The sequence below is a fragment of the Cyprinus carpio genome, chromosome B24, assembly GCF_018340385.1.
Source record: "Cyprinus carpio isolate SPL01 chromosome B24, ASM1834038v1, whole genome shotgun sequence".
Classification (NCBI taxonomy): domain Eukaryota; kingdom Metazoa; phylum Chordata; class Actinopteri; order Cypriniformes; family Cyprinidae; genus Cyprinus; species Cyprinus carpio.
The window spans coordinates 19,929,986-19,944,112 of record NC_056620.1 but is presented as its reverse complement, the minus strand read 5'-3'; the positions used below and the strand labels follow the sequence as shown (position 1 = coordinate 19,944,112).

At 32.9% G+C, this 14,127-nt stretch overlaps 1 protein-coding gene across 1 annotated transcript in view; it reads right to left on the bottom strand.

The window, feature by feature from the left end:
- Positions 1-14,127, bottom strand: part of st18 (ST18 C2H2C-type zinc finger transcription factor) — a 48,945-nt gene that overhangs the window by 29,426 nt on the left and 5,392 nt on the right. Inside the window, exons 2-3 of the mRNA XM_042751771.1 lie at positions 5,397-5,512; positions 3,028-3,070 (exon numbers count right to left, since the gene is read on the bottom strand). Coding sequence (XP_042607705.1) covers positions 3,028-3,070 — 43 coding nt within the window. The 5' untranslated portion in view covers positions 5,397-5,512. The remainder of the gene's footprint in view (positions 1-3,027; positions 3,071-5,396; positions 5,513-14,127) is intronic.

Here is a 14,127-nt window from a genome sequence, read left to right as displayed (position 1 = left end):
TTTGTGTTTTCTCAAGAAAATTTTTTGTTCCCCCAAGAAAAGTTGCATTCTTTCGAACAACATTTGCAATCTTTCGTAAAACATTTGTATTCTTTCGTAAAACATTTGTAATCTTTAGCAAATCATCTATATTCTCTCGTAAAACATTTGCGATATTTCGCAAAACATTTGCTCTCACAAAAAAAGTTTTCTAGCCAAATTTTTAATTACCAAAGAAACTTTGCATTCGTTCCCAAAGCATTTGCATTCTCACCAATTTTGCTTTCCCCTTGTAACATTTCCCTCACAATTCCCTCACAAAACATTTGCACTCTCTTCTAAAACTATTTGTATTCTCTCTTAAAACATTTGTGATCTTTTGCAAAACATTTGTATTCTCTCTTAAAACATTTGCGATCTTTTGCAAAACATTTGTATTCTCTCGTAAAACATTTGCGATCTTTCGAGTATCAAGTATCACAAAACATTTGTATTGTCTTGTAAAACATTTGCGATCGAGTATCTCACAAAACATTTGTTTTCCAACCAAATTTTGCATTCCCCGAGAAACTTTGTACTTTCTCAAAAAACATATGCAATCTTTCTCAAAACATCTGCGCTCTCACAAGACATTTTTCTTGCCAAATTGTGTATTCCTCAAGAAACTTTGCATTAGTTCGTAAAACATTTGTGATCTTTTGCAAAACATTTGTGCTCTCACAAAACATTTGTTTTCTAGCCAAATTTTGCATTCCCCACAAAACTTTGCATTCTTATGCAAAACATTTGTATTCTCGCTTTTGCATTTTATCACAATTTTTTTTTGCCAATCTTTCATAAAACATTTCTATTTATGAAATATTTGCATTTCTAGCCAAATTTTTGCGTTCACCCCAAAAAACTAAATACATTTCTAAGTGTTTGTGTTCTCTCACAAAAGAAAAATCTTGAAAAAAAAAATATTTAAAAACACTGCAAAAATATTGCATTCTTACAAAATTCTCTCGCAGAAGAGAAAAGTTTCCTGAAAAGTTTTGCAAGCAAATGCAAAGATTCTTAAGGGGAACGCAACATATTTGCAAGAGAAAGCAAAAGTTTTGAAAGCAAACACAAAAGCAAAAACATCACCATGTTCCTTCAGTGGCTCTGTACATTTTCATAATGTAGACTAAATAAAAGGTAAGGTAAAATGAACACTCTCTGACAAGAATGAATTGTTTTATATTTCATACAGCATGTTTAGGATGTGCAATACTTCCACTTGGGGAAAAATTAGCAACCAAATACACAGTGTAAGACAATACACTTATCTGGATTTGCATGGGGAAAAAACTGGTTCACTTTACTAAACTGTGTTTAACAATCGGGGCTCTTACAACATGATATATTCAAAGCCTCACTGTGAACCTAGTCTCACGAGATGTACAGACAGACAGAGAGAGAAGGAATGTGTGTCAGTGGGAGAGAATGTCTCATTCACAGCTTCACCTCAATCCCATGGTGAAGACTCAATAAAACACCATCATGAATTTTTACCGGCACATTAAAGGGCCAGGCGCTCATGAGGGGTACAGTGCGCGGCTCTAAACACTTGAATAATGATGTCCCCTGTCATGCTTTAGTCGCTCTTTCCATTCACGACGCCCTCCTTAACTCGTTTGAAAGAATATTGCCACATAATGAAGTCACTGTCTCTGCATAATGCATCGCCGTGGCAACCACACCTCTCTCCAGCTAAAGAGGATTGATATTAAAATTGACAGATCTGATGTGAGACCGTAAAACTAACACTTCAGATCAAATGTGCGTAGGAAAAGGGGACGTGCGCACGCGTGAGGAAATGAGCCTGTCAGAAGGCCATCGCTGAGGCATTATGGGAAATGTGTTCACCTTGTTTATGTGAACTTTGTACAGGGCAAATATAATGCATCCCTGCATGTTTATACAAACCAATAATGCACTCTAAAGAGTGGTATGAGATTATGTTTCATAACAAGTGCTTAAAATAAATATTATGTTGCAGAGGTAATGGGTTATACAACTTTACAATGATATGAAAGACTTATTACGTCATTAAAATTCATATAATGCTAAACAGATCAGTAGTAAACGTTGATTAAAATAAGAATATAAAAATATGTGAATAAAAGTTGACATTTCTAACTATTTGAGTAAAGACTATTGTGTATACATAACTATATGTACACATGTACAATGTACACATGTATACTCCATACTGTTTTTTTTTATAATTATACTGTATTAAGTAAAATTTAAAAAGTATTTATTTATATTTACTTATTGAAACCTTAAATAATGATTCATTAAATTAAGTCAACAAATAATAATTTTTTTACTTCACAAGATTTTAGGTATAAAACTACACATAACTAGATTTTTGATATAAAACTAGATATTATATTATAATAAAATAAATAATATATAATATAAATATGTAATATATTTTCTAAATATATTATAATAAATATTATGAGTTATACATCTTTAAAATGTTATCAAACACTTATTACAACATTAAAATTTATGTAATGCTAAACAGATCAGTAGTTAATGTTAATAAAAAATTATATAAATATAAATGGAAATAAATAAAAGTTGACATTTCTAACTATTTGAATATAAATAATTGAGTACTCGTAATTATATGCACAACATACAATGTTAAATATTCAATATTGAAATACACAATATACATAATTATCAACTGATCTTTTGATAATTATACTAAGTAAAATTCAAAAAAATAAATAAATTAAAAACAAGGGATAGCTACTTGATTTGAACTATAAAATATAATGAATTAAAATGTATTTGCCTAATATAATCAGATTGATTTATTCATAATAAATAATATTTTTTACTTCAATAGATTTGAGATAAAAAAAAATATTGAACTAGATTTGAGATATAAAACTACATAATAAAACATTATATTATATTATAAATAAAACTTTAGTATATATTTTATACAAATTAATTTAAACTAATTTTATTTTATACATTTGTAAGTTATGTTAGAGCACTTACCATCGCATGTTTCACTGCGATTCTCTTCACTGTCAGACTCCATCTGGAAAGAGAAAAGAAAAAAAAAGTTAATAACAAATAGCACTTTTCAATTTCAGAGATTTATAATCCTGTTTAATAACTCATCTCAACAGGATCTCATCATCAGAGTGACGGTTAAGTTCCGGTCAGTTTAGGTTATTAACAAGTAAGCCAGATTAGTGTCATGCAAAGAGTTGATCACACTGCACGCATCTGATTTGCGATGTTATTTCACAAACAGCACACCTGCATGAGCTCACAACTTCAGATCTTACAAATAGAAAGTTTCAAATAGAAACGACAGGATTACAGTAAATAACAGTAGTAAAAACCTAATCCAATCAATTCCGCGACTCCTGGTGCATGCGATGAAGCGTCAGCACGAAAAGGTCAGTGAACTTTACGACAAATAAAAAGAGGAAATTTCACGCAGCAGATCAGCTCCTTTATATGCATTGTGTGGCGTGCTTCATATTTTGGCTTGATTTAATTGACTTAGAAACGACAGCAACAAACTGCCAGCGCAGAGAGAACAGCCAGACAGGCCTTCACTTTTAAGAGGGTGAGACAGGGGCGAGTGCAAAAATAATAATGCAAAAACCAGCGACAAACAAAAGTAATAGTAGTAGTAGTGTGTGTGTGTGTGTGTGTGTGTGTGTGTTTAGACAAAAAGAGTTGTTAATACTGCAGCACCTACTCACTCTCCCTCTCTCTCTCAGTTTCTCTCTGCCAGCAGTGCCTAGCTGATCCCAAATAAAACCTATTAAATGTAATTATTCTGGGCTGATGGCGCTCTATAGCGGTCGGAGGGTCTGGTGAGCTCGGTGAGTCACTGGCTGGGCTGTTACTTCGCTTATAATGGGAAACATGACTCCTATCTCCCCTTCTCTCGGCTTGGCTGTTGTGATTGAAGCCACTGACCTGTCATACATTTATAATAGGGGGAGCAGGTGTGGCATTGATGGACCTTAATTTCCTTTAATAAACCTTTTATGTGGCCCACTCTTAATGCCACGCTGGCCCTCTCCCGGCTCCCGACGCGTAATAGCTTCATTACTTTTGATTACTGGGGGCCCCTATTGAGACAAACAACTCCCAAACACTATAGATTACATTCTGTAAAAACTAATGTACCTGATTAGTTCATTACACTCGCTCGCTCGCTCGTGTACACATAGACGCGCACTAACGCACGCCACGCCAGAAGTGGCCCGCCGCTTCCGGACGGGCTTTTCTGAGCGCCTCTTGAAAGCCCAAACTATTAAAAACTGCCAGAGTCAGGTTTTGTTTGGTGATTTCGCTATTGTTTCACTGGGAGGGTGAAAAGAAATCTTTTATTAGCCCCACAAGTGCTGGGGTTTATTGTAACAAAGGGGAAGCAGATTTCCAGGCTTATGTAATTTGATATTTCTGATATTCTGAATGGAAACTTTGACATGAGGAGGAGAGAGCGATCAGGCAACAGCTGGCTCCTAACAATCCCTTAAATTACACCGTCACCACATTGCAAAACCGAACCATGTGTCAACAAGCGCCGAGAGCCTCAAGTCGGTTTCGAACTGAAACAACTTTGTAAATGATGGCCCAAGTGGTTCCAAAGCCAAATCACAGAGTAGTTTAATATAGTAGAATTATTATTGCAAGCTAAACTTTTTAGAACATTGTCAGAAATCTAAAATAATCAAATTTATTCATATTAAATAATATATTTGACTTGAATAAAACCAGTTAATTTAAATCAGAGCACATCTAGGTTTCCGAACAAAACATTTTTGCTGTGTTGTACATCTACAGTCATATTTAAATGATTATGCATCATATAAATATGAAAAATACACACATGAAAATAATGTATTCTAAAACTTTAGCAAACAAAAAATGTGTTGATAGTTATGCACTTAAAATTTAAAGTGCATTCTTATCATTACTGTCTAAAGCTTGCATAGAAAATATTGTAAAAGTGACCAAATATAAAATAAAATAAAATAAAATAAAATAAAATAAAATAAAATAAAATAAAATAAAATAAAATAAAATAAAATAAAATAAAATAAAATAAAATAAAATTAGATGAAGTATTCAGAACAGCTACTGGACAATTTTACTGCACTTCTGCAGTAAGAAAATGCCAATTTTAAAACAACAGATGTTGCATTCAACATGTTTAACTGTTTGGTGCAATATTTTTATACTTTCATAAATGATTAAGCAGCATGTAAATACACACAAACACGAAAAATTGAGGTGAGTCCACAAAATGATATGTAACATACAAACAAGAATGTATAAACTACACCTGCACAAGAGAGATACTCTGACTGCTCTGTAGAAACAATGACTCATTTTACCTTAGTTTGTTTGGCCTGTAATGAATAAGAAGTTCTGCGAGGTCCCCACGGGCTGCTCTGGTTACTGCACACACGTCACTTCAGCTGTTCTAAGATGTGAGTGTGACATTCATGCTCTAAGGGCAAAAAATGACAAAAGATGTCAGTGACAACTTGAATTACGCTTGAGGTGTTTACAGGGTATTTTTGAATCGCTAGTGTTAAATCAATTTTTACATCACAAATGTGTCCTTAAGTCAAAACATTTCTGACTATTGACACTGTAAAACATTCAAATGTGCAGTTTTTACCCTTAAAAGCAATTTGCACTTGTTAAAAATCACTGTAACTCAATGCATTCTGTTTGCTTTAGTCAAATTGTATAATATGAGTAATGATAAAACATTAAAATGTGCATATAAATGCAGGCAAATTAAATAATATAATTAATGACACAGTGTAAAACATTAAAATGAGCAGTTTTTACTTGTTAACCTGTTAAAAATCACTGTAACTCGATGCACTCATGTTGCTTTAGTGATCTTAAATAATACGATAAATGACACATTGTAAAAACATCCTGTTTTTAGTCTAAAAAGTGCTTCTTTAGTTGATAAAAATCACTGTTAACCAATGCATTTAGGTTGCTTTAGTTATATTAAATAATATGATTAATGACACACTGTAAAACATTAAAACATGCTGTTTTTACTCTAAAATGCTATATCTACCTGATTTGATTAACTATAAAAATAAAAACCATTTGCTTTTGATATATTTAAGGTTTCTAGACAGTTCATTTTTTGAATTGGCTTCTGCTTGGACGACTACATTTAGGAGTTGTTGGGATAGAAACACTAACTGTGAACATTTCAAACGGCGCCGTGGAGAAACCTGGGAGCGAATTCACAGACAAGACCTCATGTGGCTTTCTTAACAAGATGCAAATTGATTGCTTGACAGAAATCAAATAGCTTGTGTGTAATTAATATGGTTAATCCGGGAAGAGTTTTGTATGATTGCGCGCATCGGGACAATTTAAACGCTGCGCTACACAACGCCTGAGCTCCGCTATTGGTGAGCCATTCATGCCTGTTGGCTTTGAGGGAGAGAAAGAGAGAGCTTTGTGTTAATTATGGCTAAAAACTCCCAGCATCTTTTGCCCCCCACCGTTGGGGACGAGGAGGGGCCCCCTCATTAGCATAAGAAGAAAGACGGCCCATCATCTGCTGAATCATTATAAGGGGGTTTCTCTCTGCCTCTTCTGCACGCAGGCAGCGTCCCTCTGAGGGCCGGGCCGCTAATGTGCATGGCCTCGCAGTCTCTAAGGAGAACGCGCTTCCTGATTCGGTGTGCGCGTGTCTGCGTGTGTGTATGCGGCCGGTGCTCTTTGCCCTAACCCATCTGCTCTTTTTCTCAAAGCCCCGTCTGAGCCGAATGAGAGTTGCACTTTACAGCCTCTTAGCATCAATGGGCGGGATTCATTTCAAATAAACGACACGGCGACCCTTAAAAACACACATACAAAGAAGATTAGTGTTAACATGCACAATTTCTTAGTAGAAAAAATGAATGACATTTTGTGGTCAAAACAAAAACGCACACACGCTATGATTAAGACGGAGGATTTCTACTCTTTATCACATGAATGCTAGCATCACCGAAAAATAAGACAAACAAACAGACAAGTGCACAATGCATATGGTAATTAAGTTTGTTATCAGCATCACAATCGCTCATCTGATTTAACTGCTCAAGGGACGACTGCTAGTAATCAAACCTCAAATCATCTTTATCTTTATAACAGCATGCGCAGAAATGGGTTAAATTACAAGTTTGGAGACAATACTTGTGGTATCCTGTTGATTAGAACAAACAAAAAAACAAACAAATCATGCATTGACGGTTATGCACTTTCGATTAAAGTCTATGGGGTGAGCGTACAAGCTTAAACACAAGTTGAGTTTTAACTTTTAAGAATTATATTTATTTCACGTATTTGAATTCATTTTAGTTATTAGTAACCAGGTGAGAGTTATGAACGTATTTTTAGATATATCAAACATTATTATTTTTGATGTTAGACTTGAGGATGTGGATACAAAAAAAGGATACAAATTGTTGCAAATAATAGCAGTAAAAAACTAATTCTGTGGTTAAATCTTAGAAACTGATGGTTAAAAAAAAAAAAGTCTCACAAGGTGCTATAATATTTTAATTAATATTTGAATTTGTTTAGATTTTTTATATTTTCCGTTTTCTCAATTCAAGTTAATGTTTTAGTATTTAAGTTTATAAGTAGTTTTTTTAGTATATCTATATAGTTTTATTAATATTTATTTCATTTTTATTTATTTTAGTATCAAGTTCAACTATATGAAAATTAAAAGTTTTTAACTTTTTTAAAAATAGATTTTATGTTATTTCTAATAATGTTTATTTTATTTATTTATTAGTTTTTTTTTTTTTTTAGAAAAATAACCCTGGCTTATAACAGTTCTCCCATAGACTTCCACACTTTTATTATTATTTTTTTTTTTTTGTAATAAAAAAATTATTTATATTGTATTTAATATGCATTTAATTCAGAAATAAATAGCCAAATCCAGAATATGCCTTTAAACCTTTCAGGCAAATTTTTATTAAACATGCTTGCCTTTCTTTTTTTTTTAAGTCCTCTTTCGCTTGCATTAAATTTTTCTTTGCATCTAGACTTTGGGAAAGAAATAAGCATAGCAAACATTCGAAGCGCACTCAGTGCCCTTGTCCTTCCTGAATGACTGTTATGATTAGATTGTACTTTCAGTGTAATTACGGAATAAGCACTATGTGGCACTAAACAATGAATAAATAAAGACCTCCAGCTCTATCTCCACCCAGACACCTCCCTCTCTCCCTCTCTCTCTCCTTCCAATCACCTTTCCCCGTTTTCTTCTCCTCTCTCCTCTCTCCCTCTCCATATCACCTGTCTGTGCTCGTATCGCGCATAGAGAGTTATGAAGACACAGGGTCTCATTGCAAGGTCACCCGCTCTCTTTCTATATCTCTCCCTCCCACTTTTTGTTCGTCTGTAGCGTCTGGCTGGAAAAGGGTTAAGCCAGGAATGGATTTAATTATGGAATGAATGGAATCACAATGCGCCTGCAGCAAGTTTGTGCCTCCTTATTTATTAAAGCTGCTGATGGTCCAGGTTTGATGAGCCACTTCGGGCGTAATTGAGTCATCATACAAAGAGGGTTCCACGCATTCAGAGAGGTTTTATCAGCTGCAAACAGACCTGATTACTGGCAATTACACTCTGATCTAGGAGGATGGTGGTGGGGGGCGGGAGGGGTAACTTGTGTGTTTATAGTTTACCCCAGGAATAATTTCCACATTCATTTTACATGCTAAGTGTTTTTCTGTTGCGGCGTAATAAAGCGCAAAGCGAGAGATAGGGGCGTTTTACTTTCATTTTTCCCCTGCGCTGAATGTCTTACTGTAACCGAAAAAAGGGGGAAAAGAAGAAGAAAGGAAGAAAATAATTGCGACTGAATGCGAATCGGGAAAGGCGGTTGGGGGTTTGTTTACACGCTCTTTTGAAATAAAAAGCGAGCGGAGGTGTGAAACAAACAAATTGGGTGGAGTTAAGTACAATCCATTACGTATTATTAGTGAAATTTAATTAAATGCTCCTCAAAGATTCGGTCAAAATAAGACTGATCAAATATATAAAAAAAAAATATTATATTATATATATTATATTATATTATAAATATTCACAATGATAAAAAGCTCACTATTTAGGCCTTCTGCATAAAAACAAAGACGGAAAGATGGGAAGAAAAGAGGCGCTTGAGATTAGAAGGGGCGGGTGTGTGTAAACGCGAGATATCAGTCTCCGTGTAGTTCATGCCAGAGACTTTAAACTGTGAAATCTGAGAACTCAAAAGCTGCTATTTTAACTTCTGTTAGCTCCTGGAATATGAGGCTATGTTTTCTTTCTAGGGCAAGCATAATTAGTTTCAGTATAATTACCTTAAAGTGCATCATCTGTCCCTAGGTCTAATGTGGGAGTAACTTCAAAGATACACTTGTTTCCAACTGTTTAAAGCATTTCTCATCTGATAAATTATTCCAGAAGAAATCTGCCAAATGCAGATGGAAAAAAAAAAAATGGTTGTTTGTGATGAAAACAGACTTTCGCAGAGTTATAGCTTGTGCAAACAATTCTGCAAAAGTGACCAAATAAAATAATTATACACAAATAAAATATAGAGTCATTTAGAGGAGCACAAAAATAGATAAATTAAACCAAATACAACTTTACTGTTGAGACAAGTTTAGATCATGACTCATTGTAATGCAAAAAAAAAATAAAAAAAAAATAAATAAATAAATAAATAAATAAATAAATAAAGATATTACACACTTGAATTAAAATTTTCTACTTTGAAAATAGCAGCTAAATTTTGAAATAAAAAATATAATTTTAAATAAAAAGAAACTTAATCACATAATTAAATTGAATACATAACATATAAAAAATATCTATTTTAAAATAGTTTTTTATAATAAGGTTCAGAATGGAAAATCTGCAATAAATAAATAAATAAATAAACAAGCAAATAAATAAATTATAACGTTTTTAAATAATTAAACTATATATATAAATAAAACCTTGATAATATTATTTTATTATTAATATTATTATTGTTACTACTCTCATTATTAAAATTAGCTTTATATATATATATCTATATATATATATATATATATATAGATAGATAGATAGATAGATAGATAGATAGATATAGATATAGATATAGATAGATAGGTAGATGTAAACATATAATTATAATATTTTACATAGTATGTATTTAATTTGGTGTTTTCAGCTTCTTTCAAAATATTTTAACTGCTGTTTCTGTAACAGAAAATTAAAACATAGCTAATTCAGTTTCATGTCATCATAGTCAATCCATATGAAAAACAAACAAACATTATTAATAATTTCTCATGGCAATATCACACACACACACAAAGCTAAATAATATTGTCAGGCACTTTAAAATAATGGCTAAAGTCAGAAATGAAGTTATCGCTTTCTACTGAAGCACTTTTAAAGTCCCATTTGAACAGAAAGCGATACTTTTAGTCATTAAGGTTTATTAAAAGTCTTTTAGGACACAGATATATATTGGAAAAGTTACTGAGCAATGCAAATAGCCACTATTTATTTATGCTAACAATTGCATTGCATTGTCTCTACATCTTCCATTCAAAGGCTGAGATATCGCCTCCCTTAATATGGTTTGAGGGAAGCATAAAAGGGCATCTGAAACCAAAATGAGATGGCCAGGTGTTAGCAGGGACAACTTCCACGCCCGTCCTCCGTTATCAGCACACACTGATCCGGCCCATTGTTTCAGGACGGGAAGGTATCTCAATAGAGAGGACGTATGAGTACTACCAGGTGGTCGGCAATTTGTGAAGCCGTGGCTACCATTCCAGCTAAATCCTGGAGCACAAAAGACAGGTCTCCAGGCTCTGAAGCCCTTGGGTTCAAAAAAAAAAAAAAAAAGGGAAGCAAGAGAGGGGGGGAAGTATATCACGGGCAGGGTTTGAAAGGAGAAGACCCTTTAAACTCCTGATTCCTAATAAGATTGAAATGAACAGCTCGCATGGCAGCTGTACTTTTCCCAGGGTTAATTACCTTTCACTGCACTTGCCTAATGAGTCAGCTGTTCCTGTCATTAAACAACTCCACTTCACCATGGCTTCTTCATCCTCCACAAACACTGTCCCTCCTGTTTGCTCACTTGTTCCAGCTGGGGTGGAGTGAGACGGAGAGTGAGAAAAGGGAAAGGTTGCCCTTCATGGCATATGTTTGGAAACTGGCGGCTGCTGACAGTGTTGAGCTCTGATTATGAAATCGAACCCCAAAACAATCTGGCAACGCAAGTGGAGGTGAATTACACTTCAAATTTAGATTCACTCATAAATTGATTTCTTCACAATTTTAAATTTGAGGGATAAAATTACTTAGAAAACAAACTTTTCCCATTTATGCCAGTGATTTCTAACCTAAGAAATTAAGCAGTGTCAATTTTGCTTGATGAAACTTGATGATAAAAAGAATGACAATGATAACAATAAATAATAAAAATTTAATAATATTAAAACAACATTAATGTCATTCCTCCATAAGGACAAAAACTATTCATGTGTAATCAGTAAAGTTTTACACTTAAAGTAGTATACATGCACTAATTAATTGTTAATAATAATAATAATAATTAGATTAAAACCACAACTAATTATGATTATTGGTATTATTTTAGTTCCTTTATAAGTATAAAATAATGTGTAATCAGTTTTACATTTAGAATATATGTGCTACTTAAAATAATAATGATAATAAATAAATAAATAAATAAATAAGCAATACTAAAATATTTAAACTACAACTCATTTTGATTAATGTCATTATTTCAATTCCTTTAAAAGCACAAAAATATAATAATGTATAATGTAATCTATAAAGTTTACCCTTAAAGTAGAATATATGTCCTACTTATAATAAATAAATAATAATAATAGTATCAATTTAAAAAAAAATGTTTTACACTGTAAAGTTTTACACTACTTATTGAGTCTATTTTTCTCTCACAATAGTTTTTTTTTGTTGTTGTTTCAAAGTAACTTTAATAATATTACTGATAATTCTCAATGCTAAATATTCAGCATTATATTAAATATTAATGCTAATTTATACATATAATAACATAAGTTAATATAAATACCATAGAAGCAGTGTATACAAGGGTACTTGAGCCTCATTAATGAGGTTATCAGGGTACATGTGACAAAAAAGGTCGGGAAACACTGCAAGACACTTCGCACGAGCTGTGTCAAATCCCTATATAAACCCAAACGAGCCGGTCTATAACCCGCTGGAACGTCCTCTTTGGCATCTAAACAAACAGCAGCAGCACGGACCTCTGCTTCAGCACATCTCCGGCTATGCTGTCATCATTTCAGGCCGGATACTGCAGCTCAGGCTGTTCGGGGAGTTTTAAGTGATTTTTGCCAGTGTGTGGCGAAATCCCCCGGCCACCTGGATTACAAACTCTAGTCCTTTAACTCATGCCAGTCTAAATCCATGTTAACTCGGATTTACCTCTGGCATAGGAATTCCCAGTCCGAGTAAGCTTTGTTTGGAAAGAGTTGCGCCTAAGTATTTTATGCATTAAAAAGAGGACTGGTGGGGAATTCTGATTTAACTAAAATGTCCAAAAGAGCTGAGGGATCAGGATCATGGATTTATCAAGTCTCATTCTGTAATCTTCTAATAAATAGAATGGATGCGTGCACACTCTCGTCATAAACTTGTTTTTACAACTTGCTTTTAAGGTGCTTACAATAAATTATGTCTAGTGTAGAACATAAACTCACAAAAAATTTCATAATTGCCTTATTTTATCATAATAACTAGAATACTTGTGTAAGCAAAAGTTTAAACAACACAGACATAGAGCAAACACACACACACACACACACACACACACACACACACACACACACAACTTCTACATAAAGCTCATTATAAATGACTAAACCAAGAAGAAAAATTAGCATTTTTAGAAATAAAAAAAATCTCTCTATAGATATTTTATGTGTGATATTTCAATTCTTCAAATGAAAACATCCTAAAATGTCCCCAAAGAGAAGTTATAAGCAAACACACACACACACACACACACACACACACACACACACACACACTCGCAGACACACACTCATTTGTGACCCTACAGTGAGGTCACACTATTTTCTACTTAAAAGGTCAAAAAAGGCACATTACCAGTTTAAAACAAGCTTCACAGACCAGCAGATGGAACTTGAACATGATTATGTGCATCAATAAAATGAATAATCTTTAACGAAATGTAAATTTGACTTAACCCCAGGATTTAATAAAGAGGATGGATTCTGAACACTCTTAACCCATATTCTCATAGTCAGAGAGAGAGAAAGAGAGAAAAGATATGCATCTTTTAAAGGACCAAATGTTTGATAAAGTAGTACTTTGTAAATTGAAGTCATTTCAATATCTAGATTTCAAACTATCTGGGAAGATTTGCATTCATCAGATTGACAAAAATTTAAAAGATGGTGTGTGCATCACATCTGAACCACACACACACACACACACATAAATAAATAAATAATAATAAAAAAAACCTAGCCATGTGGCAACCTATGAAATCTTAGTTTACATTATTTATGCATTTTTGCTATTTTTAAATTTATTGCAAATTTGTGGAAAACTAAAATCAATATTTAATATTATGATAAAATATAAATCCAAAATAACTAAATTACACACACATATGTGAAGCAAACAAATAATTTTAAAAATAACTAGCCATAAAATAAAAAATATATACAAATATTTAATATTTATTTTATTTAAAGTTATTTTAATTTATTTCTAAATATTATTTATGCATTTATGATATTTTAAAATGTTATTCCAAATTCAAGTCGAAACCAAAATCACAATTTTATATTATAATAAGAATATACATTCAAAATAACCAAATGATGCAATAAAAAAAAAGAGAGAAAGAAAAAAAAACAAAAAGTTTTCAAGTATTTTTTTAACTTTCCACATTCTTTTGTGTGCAACTGTGCAGAATAAAACTTTGAAAAAACCGAAACATCAGTTAACATCCTCTGATTTAACAGTCCTGAAACAATCAGTTAA